This window comes from Gekko japonicus, unplaced genomic scaffold (assembly GCF_001447785.1).
Source record: "Gekko japonicus isolate JY-2015 unplaced genomic scaffold, Gekko_japonicus_V1.1 scaffold4292, whole genome shotgun sequence".
NCBI lineage: Eukaryota > Metazoa > Chordata > Lepidosauria > Squamata > Gekkonidae > Gekko > Gekko japonicus.
In genome coordinates this window covers 44,914-62,444 of record NW_015165375.1, presented here as the reverse complement: position 1 = coordinate 62,444, position 17,531 = coordinate 44,914, and the positions used below count along the sequence as shown (strand labels likewise).

Sequence of the window (17,531 nt, the reverse complement as noted above, 5' to 3'; positions counted from 1 at the left end):
GCTACCACTCTGGTATGGGCCTCTGTTGTGTCCGCGGACCGCCACTAGGGGTCTGTGTGCATAGTCCCTAGCTTGGCTCCACAAACAATAGGGGCCAAGCATCCTGGGCCACCTTTAGTCCACATACAGGAACTGGGCGGGAGATTTAAACCCTCCAATGAGACTAGGGGTGTGTCTGGGGTGAGTGTATATAGTTGACCCTTGGCGACCAGTTCTTGTCTTGTGTGTGCTATGCAATAAATGTGACCTGTTCAGCATGTCGTAGTCCGCCTCTCCATGCATCGAACCCAGTACTTTTCAGTCTCCTTGGGGGGGGGGGAGGCTCAGAGCACCCACCATACCCCTTTCTACACTCCTTTTCCAGCAGGTTTCCCCTTATAAGTGACCAAATGAGTCCTGAGGACCCAGCAGAGTAACAAACTAGTTTTATTAAAGAGATTTAACAACTATGATTCAATAGCATAAAGGAAGAATGAGCACAGTAAAGGTAAGAAAACCAACGAAATAAGAAATCCTAATGCCTCTGACTATACTGTGCGTAGCCTTCTCCAGGTACTTGGCCTCAAACTGACTCACCCCTTTTGGAAGGGGGATTCCTCCTTCAGCAGCCTCACCAGCTCTGCTCCCTGGGCGTCAGGGTTGCCAAGTACTTACCGCGAATCAGCGGGGGACACAGTTCTTGGCAGAACATTCCCGCGCAGAAAACACCTATGCCCCACTATGCGGTCACCTAGACGTGACGCCAGCACGCTGGGCACGTAGCCGAGTGACGCTCTGGCAATGGGGCTGAAAACTGGCGTCACGTCTGGGCGACAGCATAGTGGGGCGCGGGTGTGTTACACGCAGGAATGTTCTGGCCAGAAACCATGTGTCCCCCGCCGATTCGTGGTAAGTACTTGGCAACCCTACTGGGCGTGAACCCCCTCCCACTTTGGGCCAGGCCTTTTTATTCCTTCTTCCCAGGCACCACCCCTCTGTTCCTGTTAAGTTTTCTCTCCAAATCCTGTAAACCAATCACAGGGTCCAGAAGGGGCCTGGGAAATGTAGGCCCTGATAGCTACTCTGATACAGGCTATATCAGATACAGAGTCTGGAAAGCGTCAGACAGTTTGAAATACTAAAACCAGCCAAAAGTGAAAGAATTAAAAAGAAAGCTTTAATTGCAATGAAAGTGGAGGTCTCTGCGAAGCAGCAAACACCAGGGATTCTCAAAGGGGGCAGTCCCCTCTGAGTGCTTATTTAACCCTGCAGTTCCCGGCCAGAGTGCTCTCTCCCCTCCTTTGAGGCAGACACCTACTACATAGCTCTACATGCACTGCATGTTCATGTAAATGACTTATTATGCATTCATGGGTGTTACTTCTAATATTCAATAGCTTATTGTGCAGACTCACGAGAAGACACGGGGGAAATGGGGGGGGATACTGTTACTTGCGTCTAAGGAATTTTCCACTCTAGTTTTCCTACTGCGGTTTGACCTTCATTTTACTTTGTTGTGGCCTGTCTGCTCTTATCAGTCAGGTCTGCTTGTTCTTCTCCTGGGTGATGCCTGCCTATTATCACACCCTAACCATTCACCAACTGTCTGTTTTACCCTTTGAGACATCTCATTTCATGTGGTGCTAACCTGTCTCTACACTACTATAGGCCTAGGATCATGACAAGAGGGGAGAACTTCCTTGAGCTATCGGTCTGTGTGGTGTAGGTGGTTAGAGCATCTGCCTAGGATCTGTCAGACCAAGGTTTGAATCCACAGTCTGCTACGGCAACCTGGAGCGCAATCTTGGGCCAATTACACTGACCGATTCCCCACGAGCAGCTGTGCCACCCTCATAACATAACAGAACATAACAGATGCCAATGTTGGATCAGGCCAAAGGCCCATCCAGTCCAACACTCTGTATGACACAGTGGCCAGAAATACCAGTGCCATCAGGAGGTCCACCAGTGGGGCCAGGACATTAGAAGTCATCCCACTGTTGACCCCCCCCCCAAGCACCAAGATGACAGAGCTGTGCTGCCCTCGCTCTTCTGTCTCCCCCGGTTGTATTGGTAAATTTCACACTCTTTGCTGTGAGGCCATGTTTTGACCCGCACCCCCCCCCCAATTTCCCCCACATCTTCTCGATCTCAAAAAACAAGGATCGAGAAGACGTGGGGGAAATCAGGGGCAGATGCAGGTCAAAATGCCACTGCGCAGCAAGGAGTGTGAAACTGACCAATACAACCAGGGGAAACGGAAGAACGAGGGCGGCACAGCTGCTCATGGGGAATCAGTCACAATCTCAGCAAGATGCAATTCACAGGATTGTGACTGTGGGGGATAAAACGGAGGACTGGAGAATGACATCAGCCCCTTTGGGTTCACACTGGGGATAAATGAAGTCAGTCTTTAATGAGACAAGGTTGATATGGGACCAAAAAAAATGACGTCAGAGAAATGATTGATGCTGTTTTCAGTAAAGGAGATAATATTTTTCACAGCTCTTTGCGTAGGAACAGGAAAGGCACTTGTTATAAATGTGATCCCAGCTACAGTTCACAAAAAAGGACCATATTTCTTTTTGTTGCCATATCATATATTCCTGCAACATTTTTGACAGGAGGCCGGTAGGCAGCCCCATCCCCAAATACAATGTGCCCCAGCCGCCGCCACCATCCCAGCACTGTGGGCAGTCAGGTAGGAGGAGGAATGGGAGCTGTTGCCCTGTAAGCCAGACAGGTGGAGGCAGTGGCCCCACAAGTGGAAGGGGGCAGGCCGGGGACAGAGGGAAGGAAGGAGACCCACCACCACTGCACCAATGAGGCAGGAGATGGCAGCACATTAGATTGACAGGATGGTGGTTCAGTGGCCAGCACAGCAAACACGGGGGTAGGATGGGATTCCCCTCTGCAAATCTCATGGGGCCCCCTGCTTATTATCACCAGATTTTCCAGGAATGTAGATGACACCTTCCTACGTCTGTCAATGTTGAAAGCATTGCACAGTGTGGTAGACCTGAACTGATAAAATCATAGGCCTGGGTTCAAATTTCTGCTCAGCTGTACGACTGGCAGCTTCCAAGTGCAGCCTGGAGATCTCTCAGAATTACAATTCATCTCCAGACCACATAAATCAGTTCCACTGGAGAGAACGGCCCCTTCAGAGGATGGACTCTATGGCACTTTGCCCCCCCCCCACGGTCCCTCCCCTTCCCAGACCCCACCCTCCCCAGCTCTGCACCCAAACTCTCCAGGGCGAAGCTCACTCGCACTTGGCCTAACTTTCCTCACAGCATCATGGCGAGGATAAAATAGGAGCACCCATTTCTTGGAAACACAAAGGAGAGCGAGATGGCTGTGTGGATGAAAAGGGCCTATAATTATTTGAAGAGACACAAAAACAGGAGGAGAAACCTTAATGCAAACATAGCCCAGCAGGTCCCTGGCTAGGGAAATCCACCTCCGGATTTTTCTGTCCATCTGCAGAGCTGGGGATGGGTCAAGCCAATAAATGACAGCACCTTTTGTGGCTTGTCCAACAGTTATGAAATGGCTTCTCCCACCCCCACCGCCCGAAGACAGCCCCACAATTCAAACAGCAGTTTTCAACATAACATCACTTTTACAATATGCATAAATCCTTTTCATCTCTGGAATAACTGCACTACAAGTGCAATACAACAGCAACCTTGATCAGAGCAGGATCTTCAGTGCCTCTCAAAAAGGGCAGGCTGAACACAGGCAAATCCTAACAGACGGTGCCCAGTAAATAAAAGAGGAGGTCCCGTATAGTAACTGAAAGGTTCAGGGTCTCTTCTTCCCCTGTAGGCTGTGCAGTGGTTCCTCTCTCATGCTTGAGGAGAATGGAGGCTAGAGGAGCCCAGGGGGTTCTATTCGGAGCTCTCCTTTAGAACAAGCCTCTTATTCTTTACAGTGTGAAAGGTGTTAACTGTCGCTTTCAGAAATGACAAGGGGAGACCTGCAAGAAACTTGCGGGGAGGAGGCTTTTTCCACCACCTTTGCTTCCCTCTCCCCCCTTCTCTGTCAAAGTTCCCTCCTGTCTTTCTGCACCCACCCCTTATCTCTCAATCTTCCCTCACCACCCCCTCTCACCCCTTCTATGTTAGCTTTCCTCCCTACCCCCTTCTCTAGGAATTCTTTCTCACCCCCTTTCTCCACTCACCACTTGTACGTCCCACCCCTCTCTTGCCCCAGCCCTTCTCAGACAATGTCCTCTTTCCCCCACCCCTTCTCAGTCTGCCCCCCCACACACACACTCCCCCTCTTCGGCCTCCTTTTCTGCAGCTTCCTCGTTTTTCTGGCAGTGGGGAGGCTGCTCGCCTGGGAGGGATCTGGCAACGGGCATCCTCTGCCCCGCGGCTTCAGGGCTGCCTTGCTGGCAGTGGGGAGGCCAGCTGCCTGGGAAGGACCCAGTGATGTCGGCGTCCCCTGCCCCGTTACTCCAAGGCTGACTTGCTGGCCGCGGGGAGGCAGGCCACTGAGCGAAGCTCCAAGTCCAGTGCGAGGAACCACGAATTCAGACTGCACAAGTGCAGACAACTCAGGTTTTTATTTTGGTAGGGCTTATTTTTTTTTTGGGTGGCGTTAACCCCCCCCCCCCCCGTGTATTTTTTTAACTTTTTGCATTTTTCTGCAACCTTGGAGAGTACTTCAAGTGTGCAGAAAAACCTCTTTAGCCTCCAGGTGCCCTTGTTCTGCGGAAATAAGTATCCGCATGCAGAAGGACCCTTGTCTATTAGATATATAGATACAAAGGGGGGGGAGGAATGTTGGGCAATGGTGGGGGGAAATGTCTCCATTTTACTCAAGTCAGTTTTGATAGCTGGGAGCTCAGAGAGGCCTTTACAGGACTCAAAAAAGGGGACTCTTGAGAAATAATATTTCCTTATAGATTGTTGTGGTGTGGAGAAAAATTCTTAAGAAGAGATTTTGAGGTGGCCTTTTGAACACACCCAAAAGAAGGGCAGGAGGGTCTCTCCAGAGAAGGAGGCTCCAAAGAACTCGTGGAGAAGGGCTGCTCGATCAGCGTCAAAAAAGGCCACTCGCCCCCCAGTGTGGTTTAGGCACACTCGGATCCTCTTGAGCTCCCCACTAGCAGTCAGGGGAGGATAACAGTCATTTTCAGAATTATTGTACATCACTGACCACTTCCCCACAGCCCAGATCCCTTCCTCAGGACTAAAGGTGATGTATTCCTTCCTCCTCACAGACTTTCTGGCCACTCCCACACGCCATCCTTCCTCACTTCCAACAAGGACTTCCCAGAAATGGCGGCTTGCTGTGAATCCCTCACAGCCCAGCACAGCATCACACCCCCTGAATCTCTCAGGATTATTAGGAAGACTTTGAGATTTTACTCCTCGTCTCACACTTTTCTGGCCCTCAGACAGGATGAGTTGAGGATGGGCTGTGTCTGGATCCAGAGTCACATTTACTGTTGGGGAAAAGATGAGGAGACAAGAAGAGAAACGGCATCAGCTACGGAATTTCACCCTCTGGCCTGTTCTTTTCCTTTCTCCTGCCAGTCATGGCCTCCTCCCACCTCTGCCACCCTCTCCTTGGTCAACAGGCCCTCCTGCCTCCTCCTACCCTTTTAAAAGCCAGAGTAGTCTTCCTGTACGCTTCAAGAAAATGCAGACAAAGGACACAATGAATACCAACAGGGATACAATCTATTTCCTCCCACCCTGAGCAGAGAACAGTGAGGGAGGGAAAAAGACAATGGCTATTTCAGCCCCAGGTTTCTTTGGTTAGAAAACATAGAGGAGAACGGAAGATTTGTCTCACAGGGAATCTTGTCCTGGGGTGGGGCAGTCTCTACTTGTGGGGAGAATATCCTCCCTGGAGGCAGGCAGGGCCCCTAAACTTTGTGATTCCTGGAGGGGAGGGGCTTTGCTCAGTCTGGTCATGAAGCACTACCTCTCCAAAAGATGAAAATGGACCTCCAATAAAATGGTCCCACAAAAACCCAAAAAAACCAGACAGAGAACAGGGTGAAGAACTCAGAGAGGCTGACCAGTTCAGGGAAAACCCGAAACTGAAGCATTGAAGCCCCATAGGGTCGTAGCAGCATACCTACTCCAGCTCAAGTGCCTTCTGAGAAAGAGAATTCTGCCCTTGAGTGAGAAGAGACTGCCCCACCCCAGGACCAATGAGAAGGAAGATTCACAGCAAGTGAGACAAACGTTCCATTCTCCAGTGGTCTGGGGTGGGGCAATCTCTACAGCTGGAACATAAAAAAGCAGTGTGTCCCAGGGAAGGAAAGAATCTCGGCTCCTTAGCTTGAAAAGGTATGCTTGCAAGACCCTCTTCTTCCAAAAGCGGCCTCACCTGAAGCCGTTTTGTCACTGCTGTAATGCCTGGTAAATGAGTGGGCCAACTTCCAGGTGGTGGCCCTAACAGACTACATCTAAGGAATGGTAGGACCAGTAAGCTGCTTAGGTCACTGCCTCTTTGTGGGAATGGGCTGTTAACACCCAAAGGGGGATCCAGTCCCCTGGACTTTTATGCCAGGAAAATGCAGTCTCTGACCCATCTGCTAATGGAGACCTTATGGCCTAGGGAAGATTTCCTAAAGGAAACAAACCTATTTCAAACAAACTATTAAATGCCTATTGCCTTTTCTAAGTGCGGCAGCAGTAGCATGACTCAGCAAATAAACACAGAAGGCAAATGCCTTCTGAGCTCACTAGCTCAGACCTGCTGCCATGGCAGCTGGGCTCAGAGGAGTAGGCATTTAAAGAGGCCACAGTCCCTTCACATGCCTGTTGCCTTTTCCAAGCACAGCGGCACAACTCAGCAAGTGCCTCTGCCCCTGTCAAGTGTGACTTAGCATATGCCTTCTGAGTTCATGCACTGAGACCTGCTGCGGCAGCAGAGCTTGTTGGAGATTGCAATCTCTTTAGAACATAAGAACAGAGAAGCCAATGTTGGATCAGGCCAATGGCCCATCCAGTCCAACACTCCGTTACACAGTGGCCAAAAATACCAGGTGCCATCAGGAGGTCCACCAGTGGGGCCAGGACATTAGAAGCCCTCCCACTGTTGACCCCCCCAAGCACCAAGAAGACAGAGCATCACTTGCCCCAGAGCCCCTATCTATACCTTGTTGACTGCTCAGCAATTTCATTGAGTGCCCACAAGTTCTTGTATTGTGAGAAAGGGAGAAAAGTACCTCTTTCTCTACCTGCTCTATCCCATGCATAATCTTATAAACCTCAATCATGTCACCCCTCAGTCGTTGTTTCTCCAAGCTGAAGAGCCCCAAGCACTTTAACCTTTCTTCATAGGGAAAGTGTTCCAACCCTTTTATCATTCTAGTTGCCCTTTTATGCACTTTTTCAAAAGCTATAATATCCTTTTTGAGGTGTGGTGACCAGAACCGTACACAGTATTCCAAATGAGGTCGCACCATTGATTTATATAGGGGCATTATGATACTGGCTGATCTGTTTTCAATTCCCTTCCTAATCCCCAGCATAGCATTGGCCTTTTTTATTGCAGCGCACACTGTCTAGACATTTTCAGTGAGTTATCCACTACGACTCCAAGATCTCTCTCTTGGTCAGTCTCTGCCAGTTCGGACCCCATCAATGTGTATTTATAGTTATAGTTAGGCTTTTTGGCTCCAGTGTGCATCACCTTGCACTTGGCCACATTGAACCCCATTCACCACGTTGATGCCCACTCGCCCATCCTCAACAGATCCCTTTGGAGTGCCTCACAATCCTCCCTGCTTTTCACCACCCTGAACAACTTCGTGTCATCTGCAAATTTAGCCTTTTCCAAGCTAAATGCCTTCTATAGCTGAATGCACCCAAATAAAAGCCAAAATTTTTTTGGCTTTTTTGGAGTCAGCTATATCAGTAGCCAAATATAGATACAGATTCGTGAATACTCAAGAAATACCTGTAAGGTACTTTTTCAGCTTGGATAAACCAAATACATGCCCCTACTAGGAACTTCTGATGGGATTTCAGAATTGGAATATGTAAATAAGCCTCTGACAGATCTCTTGACCCCAGGAGGACCCCCTTTTGAATCAATGAGACTATGTATTTGAGAGTTTCTGTTTCTTCTGTTTAGCCATTTCAAATCCACAATGACCCTCACATCCCCTTACTTTTTTGAAACTACAAAGAAGACTGAGTAGACCCCAATGCCTTTTGGGCCTGCAGAACCAGCTCTATTGTTCCAATATCTAGTAGATGCTGTAATGCCTGAAGAAGAAGGTGCCTCCTTGGGCAACAATTCCTTGGGATTTGTATGAATTTGGTAGGTGGAGTGGAGTACAAATCCAGAGAGTAGTCATTCGTGACCGTATCCAGAACCCACCTGTCGCCCATGGTTAACTCCCAATGGGCTGCAGTTGAAGATGTCCTTCTATACTTGGTGGGTCTGAGTCCCTGTAGTAGTCATGTCACTGGGTTGTTTTGGAGACCCTGTGTGGTCCGGCCTGTGGAAGAACGATCTAGTGCTATTTGACTATGTGGGCTGAAATCTCCTGTTGGTGGGTTTTGAAGGTTTGAAACCAAAGGTGTGTTTGGACTCGTGAATGGAATGGAAGTGTTTCTTGGGCTTGCGTTCCCTCTTCCGTGAGGGCAAAGACCTTTTTTTAATCTTTGTCTTCAACCAGGGTATCGAGCCATTCCTTCGCCACAAAGATGAATGCTTTTAAATGGAACGCTAGCCACCCAAGCTTGAGAGGACGGGCCCACTTCCCAGTTGTGGAGCCAGGTGTTAAATCTAGCTCTAGCATTGGATGCCATAGGTCTGGCTGATAGCTGTACTGAGTCCAGCAATTCATCCTCACAAAAGGCTGCTGTAAGGGCGATCTTTCTTTTGCTCATCCTTGTGCTCCTTGGAGATGCCACTTACTGCTGCCAAAAGGTCTGAGGCCCAGGAACTGACTGCCACAGAAAAGAATGAGCTTGCTCTGGAGGCCCTGAGGGCAGTCAATGAAGCTTCAAAGCTCTTGCAAAAGGACGGTTCAATCCTTCTGTCATAAGGGTCTCTTGGAGGAAAAGGGCCTCTGCAGGAAAAAACTGAGTTGGGACACAGGTTGGCACCTGGAATATCCACTAACAGAAGCTTGAAGCACTCAGCTGCATCTGGTACCAAGCAGTAGAATTGAGAGATAATGGGACGGTTGGGCTTGGATCTCACTGGCATCCCCCACTCAGCTTTGACTACCTTGTTGAAGAAAAGGCTCTGGCTGAACCAGCAGGTCTGTTCAGATCAGGTGCTTCTGCCTCCTTGTGATTAAAAGGGATTTCCAGGATACGTAGAACCTTTGGAAGGAGCTCCGCAAAGAACTCCTGGGGGGAAAGACAGGTCTGTGTGGAGGTACCTAAGGGTTCTTCCTCATCTGGTAGTTCTCCTTCCTCTTTCAGAGAGGAAAAGTCAGAGGAGTGAGACTCATTGGAATCATGGCCTACACTCAGACAGGCAGTTTGATCCAGTGTGGACCCGGTTCTAATTGATCCAGATTGCCACAGCAATCCCTGCATTTACCCCTTAGCTGACAAAAACAGCTCCTTTCCTACTCACAAGTAGGTGCCTAGATGGGGGGGGTGAGGGCCTCTGCACCTCCTGAGGGACAGCCAGCAAAACCTCCCAGGGGCCCCTAGCAACTGCCCAAGGAAAGGGGGGAGAAGAAGTCAAGGGAGGGCCGACCAAGAAAGAAAATTTAAAAAATAATGGGAAAGGAGAAACAAAAAAACTCTTTGAAATCTTGGTGCTCAAGAGAGCACAGTCAGCAACATCTAAGTGCCCTGCAGGCACGGCTAAGACTAGGACCTGGGAGCGAAACACCTCCCCTCCAGGAATCTCAAAATTCAACGACCCTGCCTGCCTCTGAGGAGGAGCTTCTGCCAGAAGTAGAGACTGCCCCACCCCAGACCACTGGAGCACGCATTTGCATAAACACCCAATCACATGAAAATGAGCAGAGGCACAAAATGGGTTGAGCATGTCTAGTTGCTCTTAATTCAGATCTGAGGCACATCTAAAAACAGGCAATACCACCTAATTTGGCTGTAATTGACTCTGAACAAGAAAATGAGACTGTAAGGTGCTTCTCATTCCTTTCAGCCTGCTGGACAGCTGTATTTCTTGACTGGAAATTTGGAAGAGTCTTGGATGGGCTTGGGTTGGGATGGCTTTTATCTTTCAATGAAAGAACAAGGCTCAGAGGACTTGGAGTGAATACAGTTGCCCAGGGATTGTGCTGTAAGGTAACATCACTCCAGCAATACAGTGAAGCCAACAGCCTGCTTGCATTCTTCATATGATGCAATGGAGATTCGACCTTTCCATCATGGCCTAAAGAATCTGCTTTCCACCCTTCTGTCTTTTTAAAATCCCTGACCTGGATATGCCAGGCTAGCTCAATCTCAGAAGCTAAGCGAGGTCATTTCTGGCTAGTATTTGGATAGGAGACCTCCAAGGAATACCAGCATCATGATGCACAGGCAGGCAATAGCAAACCACCTCTGATTGTCTCTTGCATTGAAATCAAAAACACCCTGCTAATGGTGTTCGTTCTTCACAGCATTAGTAACGTGAGGGATGGAAGACAAAGCAGGATTTGTATTCCCTTGAAACTCTCTGCCTCGAGATTCATTTCCGGTGTGGCGCAGTGACAGGCGGGTTTTTTTGGGAGGCTCCCAAGCCGCCTGATCCTCTTTTCGTTCTTTTTGAAGCTCCCTGGCCTTTCCAGTCCGGGGGAGCTTCGTCTGATCTCTCGGAGGGAGAGTAGATAGCAAGAGGCTTGTTTTCAGCCACACACAAACACGGCAAGTGTGTGGGCGAGGCTGTTTTTGCCTTGATGCAGGAACGATAGACGGAGCAAAAAGCATGGTCGCCATGTTTTTGCATAGCTGCAGCCAGCCGTTTTAAAGACCAACTATTTTTCTAACATGACAAGAATTACAAGAATGAAGAAGATGGGATTTATAGGAAGACCAAGTGTATTTCAACCATAACAAGGCGATTAACTTTGTTAAAATACCCCTTTTGAACTCTTTTTTCCCTCTTCTCCTAAAATTGGGAAAGCGCCCAGCGTGAGAAAGGAGAACGAAGTTTGTCTGAGTGATTTATGGGGGTAAGAAGATAACTTTACTCATTTAAACTGAACTTAAAAATGCTGTTTGCAGGATATTTGAACTGTTGCCAAATAAATAAATATAACTGTCCTGAGTTACAGTGGCTAATTTAAAAGAAATAAGAAAAAAACTAACGGTGAGGACATGGAGGAAAGACAGGACTTAGAAAATTTGGAGATTGGTCAACTTACTGTGGAGCAATTTAAAAAGCTATTGCTAGGTGAATTTCGAAGCTCGTTTAATGAGGCTTTTAAGAGTTTATTGGAGAAACCTTAGAACTTACTTGCGGATTGTGATGGGGGAAAAGAGGAGAATCAGTCACAGCCCCAGCAGTATACTGTGGAATACGAGATCAGAAGGCAAAGCCCCACTATGCAGGAAACACTGGCTCCACATAAGACAGGATTTGAGAGACTCAGTGTACAAACGCCATACTTAGAAGAACCTTTGGAAAATTTTGTGATGTTGGAGGCAAGGAAAGGAAATTCTTGGGAGTACCTACCTAACAAAAAGGCTAAACTTTTTAAGGCAAAATTAAAGCCCGGTACAAGGAAGCATGACAAGCATGGAAGAAATTAAAAAAAAAAAACCCAAAGAACACTGGACGGAGTCCCTCCCTTTTGCACTTGAATTGTAGGAGGGAACAAATGGAAATGGAAGTTCATGTATTTAAAGAGAAGACACCTATCTACTAGAGCCAGTTTGGTGTAGTGGTTAAGTGTGCAGACTCTAATCTAGGAGAACCGGGTTTGATTCCCCACTCCTCCACTTGCACCTGCTGATGTGACCTTGGGTCAGTCGCAAGCTCTGGCACAGCTGTCCTTGAAAAAGAGCAGTTTGTGTCAGAGTTCTCTCGGCCCCACCCACCTCACAGTGTGTCTGTTATGGGGAGGGGAAGGGAAAGGAGTTTGTAAGCCGCTCTGAGACACCTTTGGGTAGTGAAGGGCGGGGTATAAATCCAATCTCTTCTTCTTCTTCTTCTATGCATGGTTGTAAAGAAAAAAGGATGCAAAAAATCAAGAAAAGATTAGCATATTATAAAGTGGTTTAGTATAAATTATGGGTTAAAGGAAAGATGAAAAATAGATGTACTTTAGATAGGAACTGTGAGACTCTGTATATACAATGGATTTATAGTATAATGGGTGATGTTTAAAATGGGCAAATATGGTAACTAACAATTTCTGTATAGCTAAATACATTCTCAAATTTGGCAAGTTAAAATAGCTATTTCATAGTACTATTGGAGAAAATGGGGTTGATTTTTTTTACAATAACAGGAAGAGAATTTAGTAGATGTATGAGGCATGAATAGTTTAGATAATACTTAGTCAATATTATATCTAAGAATTTTGATGTTTCAGCTTACCTGATCCTCTCCTTATTGGGTGTTTAACTTACAAGACGGTAAAAGGGGGCATAAAGATAAAAGCAATGTGTTTATAAAACTGTTAGTTTATTTTTAAGCCCATGGTTATAAACAGTTGTTAGTTCCTGTCTTGTTCAGAGCCCATTTGGACTGGTCCAGCCGTCTCCTGTTGCGCCAGTCTGCCAGGCCATTGTCTTTTCCTGCCACGTGTATGGCTTTCAGTGAAAGTAGGTGTTTCTTGGCCCAAATCATCAGTCTGGATGCCTCGTGGTGTAGGGATCGCACCCAAGTCCCCCCTTGACAATTCACATAGGCCTTTGTTGTCACATCGTCCGTCTGGACTAGAACATGATGTCCCGCTAGATATTTTCTTAGGCTTAGCAGGCCCAGGCGAATACCTGAGGGTACTCACTGTGAGATGTGTTGCCTCTGCAAGCTCTCCTGGTACGATGGGGCTTTTATAAGGACATCGTCAAGTTACGGGAATAGCTGGATCCCCTCAGTCTGAGGTGCGCAATCAGGGTCACCAGTACCTTTGTGAAGACCCTCGGGGAGGACTTCAGCCCAAAGGGGAGAGCCCGGTATTGAAAATGCTGGTTGGCGTAGACAAATCTGAGAAACCTCCGGTGAGAGACATGGATGGGTATATGGAGGTAGGCCTCCAACAAGTCTACAGAACTCAGAAAGTCCCCTTTTTGTATGGCTGTCATGATGGATTTGAGAGTTTCCATCCTGAATTTCCTGTCTCTTATGTGTCTGTTGAGCCATTTGAGATCTAAGATGGTCCAGATGTCTCCATTTTTCTTGGGAACGGTAAAGAATATTGAGTAAATGCCTTGCCGCAGCTGGGAAGGCGGAACTCTCTCTATGGCTCCAATTTCTAATAGGTGCTGTATCGCCTTTTTGGTCTGAGCGTGTTTCATCCGATTGTGAATCTTTTGGGATTTAAACATAACGCTGTTGGGGAAAGGTGGAAAACTCTAGTCTGTATCTGTGCATCACGATGTCGAGGATCCCCCGATCGGACACCGAGAGGTGCCATTGGGCTATGAAGGCTTGTAGCCTCCCCCCTATCCCCAATAGTTTCTCTGGGCTTGAATAGTCATGCTGAGTTTCCCTTCTTAGGGGGCTTGGAAGAGGAATGATCTCCTTTCTCAGAGACAAAGGGCTTGTTACCCCGTTGTTTGGGTTGCCACTTCCCCGTGAAGGTCCTGGAGTAAGAGGGTTTCTGTCCCCTCTTCTGGTCCCGAAAGGGCTGAAAGCTTTTCCTAGGTTTAAACTCTCTCTTCTTGGAGGGGAGGACCTTTTTCTTGTCCCTATCCTCTATCAAATACCTATCAAGCCCGTCTCCAAACAGGTTGCCCCCTTTAAAGGGAACTGCCGCCATGTTTGCCTGTGCAGAGGAGTCTACTTCCCAGTGGTGAAGCCAGTTATTCCTTCTTGCCGTTACGCTACACGCCAGTGCCCTAGCTGCAGTTGCAGCGTCTGCCGCAAAGGCCACTGCCAGGGCAATCTTTTTTAACTCCTCTTTAAATTCCTTGGGCCGCATCACTATCTGCCGAGGCCAGGTTTTGTCCCCAATCGTAAGCAGCCCTTGCAAACAGTGACCCTGCTGTAGAGGCCTTAAACCTGCCACACAAAAGTGTTGACCACGGGGCAGATAACCCATGTTGAGATGGCCAGGAAGAAGCTAGAACTGAGAGAAATATACTGGGTATTTAATTCATTTCCCCTCCCTGCTTCTATAGAAGCAACTTATTAACACAGCTGCAAAAATGAATGCCTGTTATGTTATCCTCAGTGGCAAATTTAAAAGAACTGCAATATTACCAGCTGGAACCTCTTCTGGACTGGAGTTACGGACACTGAGATATTGAACTTCAGGTGTGATCTACCCTGGGCTGGAAAAATGGATGCCTCAATAGCCACCTTTGGCAGAATACTGATACTTTACTTATGGAACTCAGCCAAGCAACCAATGTCCTTCAGTATCAAGAACGGGTTTCCTTGCCTCACATATATTTTGTGGAGCCTTGAAAACACTATCCTTGCCCTGACCTGGATAGTCCAGGCAAGCCAGATCTCAGAAGATAAACAGGGTCAACTCTGGCAAGTACTTGAATGGGAGACCTCCTTGGAATACCAGCAGTCGGGAGGACAGGGGCAGGATTTATTTAGCCACCTCTCTGAATAGCCTCCATGCCCCCAGTAGGGGTCATTCACCAGAGGTCGCCATAACTTTCACATGTGCGTGCACACACATTTTTTAAAAAAGAAAACACTATTTGAATGCTAGCAAATTTGGTAGCACACAAGTGTGAAGACTTTTTGAAGCAGGCATGACTTTTCAGTATTGCAGAAATGGCTTGAAGGTCACTTTGCTGCCCTCAAAATACACATACATCTAATATCCTGGATATCTAATCTTTCTCCAAAAATGAGCTCTGCAACTTTATTGCGTCTCCCGTTTATTGCCCGGGGGGCAATTTTGTAAAGGATTAATACATCAAGATATATTATAAATGATGCTTGAAAACATATTCATTTAAAAGAGTGGAAAATTCACCCTATGAAGAAATTTTTTTATATATATTTATTTCAATTTCTATCCCGCCTTGCCTGACAAGCAGGCTCAAGGCGGTGTACAATAATAATTTACAATAAAAACAGATAAAATTCTAACAATAAAATATAAAGTGCAGATGGTGATTGTTGTAGTTGGCCCCGTATGACTAGACCAGTATCCCAAAGAAAGTGCCAGTAATAGATGTTCAGTAGCTCATTCAGTGGCGGCTCATAATCGAAAGCCTGGTGGAAGAGCTCGGTTTTACAGGCCCTGCAGAACTGTAGAAGGTCCCGCAGGGCCCTGATGTCCTCCGGGAGCTCGTTCCACCAGTATGGAGCTGCCACTGAGAAGGCCCTAGCCCTGGTGATGGCCAATCTTGTATCCTTGGGGCCAGAGACAGTCAGGCGATTCTGAGTCCCTGAACAGTGCTCTCTGGGGAACATGTGGGGAAAGGCGGTCCCTCAGGTAGGCAGGCCCCTGGCCATATAGGGCTTTTAAGGTCAAAACCAGCATCTATAAGCGAATCCGGTATGCTATAAGCAGGGCCTGTAAAACCGATGCCCCACCTGGTCTGCAAAGGAAGGATTCTGAAAGGCCCTCAAATGCACTTGCCGAGCAACCCTTCCCCCATCATTTCAAATATGGCGGCAGATGGGGTCAAAGGAGGCAGTTTGTCCCCTCAGAGGTCACCTTCTCTGCCCCTTTACAGACCTCCTGTCATGATCTGTGCAGGACTGGGAGCAGGGCCTAGTGCGGCCTAGTCCCAGGAGAGACCTGCATGGCAGTGAGCAGACAGCCTACAGTCCCCATAAGGCTTAGCAACGGGCTGTAGCCAATCAGAGAGGGAGATTCTGTGAGGAGTCGGTTGGGAAGACAGTCTGAGAGGAGACTGTGATAGTCTGGTGGGAGAAGGAATCTGAGCTGTGCGCTGACGGAAAAGGGTGTCTTTCGTCTCTCTCTGCGGCCTGATCTTAGTGAGAAGATAGGCTGGGCTGGGAAGAGGAAGATCCCTCCGTCCTTCATCTCTCTCTGCAACCTGATCTTAGTGAGAAGACAGGTTGGTCTGCGAGGAAAGGATCCCTCAGTGTGAGTGTTAGGCAGGCAGGCTGTGGGCCTGGAAGTAAAACAGTTAGGAGTAATAGACAGCTGCGTTAGGTTATGTTTATTTTTCCTTTCACACTGTTATACCCTTTTTAAGCACCTTGTCGTGTCTTGTTTTTCCCTGCCCCACTGTGGTTTTAATAAACCCTTTTTGTGTAATTATTTTCTCTGCCTGGGTCAATCACGCCTGTATTGCTCGGCTGAAAAGGGGCTTGGGAAGGTACCCTGGGCCTCCCAAGGGACCATAAATCCAGGGTGGTGGCCGCGGAACCCAAAGACCCCTCTGGGGTCATGACATGGTGGTATTAGCGGTGGGATCAGCCAGAGATTGACCCGGGGCGGCAGAACACCATTGGTTAATTTTTTTTTCAAAAAAAGAAAAAAAAATTAGAAGGTGCCAGTAAGGCCAGGAGGCCTGGTAACAGAGTGGAAAGGGTTTTTATTTATTTTTAGAACTATCGGGTCAGCAGACAGTTTATGTTTCTTCATTCTGGGAGGCAGAAACCAGAACATACCCCAGTGCTTAGAAGCAAGACTAGAGCAGGGGCTGCAGATCAGATGTCGCAGGAGCAAGCAGACAGAGAGATGGCAGACCCAAGTGCAGAAGTCTTGCGACTCCAGCTGCAAATCAAGCAGATGGAACTGGAGAAAGAGAGGGAAGAGAGGGCAGCTCAGAGAGAGCTGGAAAAAGAGACAATGTTGAGGGAAGAGAGAGAGGGGGCAGCACAAAGACAGCTGGAGCTGGAACGATTGCGGATGACACATGAGCTAGAAATGGCAAGGCTGGAAAAAGGCCCACCTTCACTTCCTCCAGATGCTGACTTGCCAGGGGATAGAAGGAAATATCCTCTGTATAAGGAAGGGGATGACATTGAGGCCTTTCTTCAGAACTTTGAACAGGTCTGCATAGATTACAAGGTCACAGAGGAACGGTATATGGAGAAGCTGAGACCACAGTTGTGTGGAGTCATGGCTTCAGTGTCTGGCCAGATGGAAGGCGAAGCGAGGGCCAACTATAAGCTCTTCAAACAAAGAGTGCGAGAGAGAGTGGGGTTCAACAAAGAAGGGGCCCGGAAGCGCTTTAGGGAAATCAGACTGGAAGGTAAAGAGCCTTACCCACAGCTGATGTATAGGCTGGGAAGAGCTTATGATTTATGGGTAGAGGTTGCTGAAGCCAAGACCATAGATGACATCAGGGCCCTGATGTGCATCGATTGTTTCCTGATGCTTCTTCCAGAGCATATTAGGTGCCCCCTTGTGGACAAGAGTCCTTCCACTCTCCAGGAAGCAGGACAGTGGGCCGAGCGACTGGCTGAAGCCTATGGAGGGCAGAGGTGCAGCAACCCTGGCGACTGGGGTAGGAGGGAGTTTCCTAAGTCCCCACCTC

At 47.9% G+C, this 17,531-nt stretch overlaps 1 protein-coding gene across 1 annotated transcript in view; it reads right to left on the bottom strand.

Annotated features, from left to right (window-relative positions):
- Positions 1-4,761: 4,761 nt before the first annotated feature.
- LOC107109929 (tripartite motif-containing protein 7-like) overlaps positions 4,762-17,531 on the bottom strand; it is a 29,281-nt gene continuing 16,511 nt past the window's right edge. Inside the window, exon 8 of the mRNA XM_015410639.1 lies at positions 4,762-5,437. Within this exon, the coding sequence (XP_015266125.1) occupies positions 4,920-5,437 (518 nt within the window). The 3' untranslated portion in view covers positions 4,762-4,919. The remainder of the gene's footprint in view (positions 5,438-17,531) is intronic.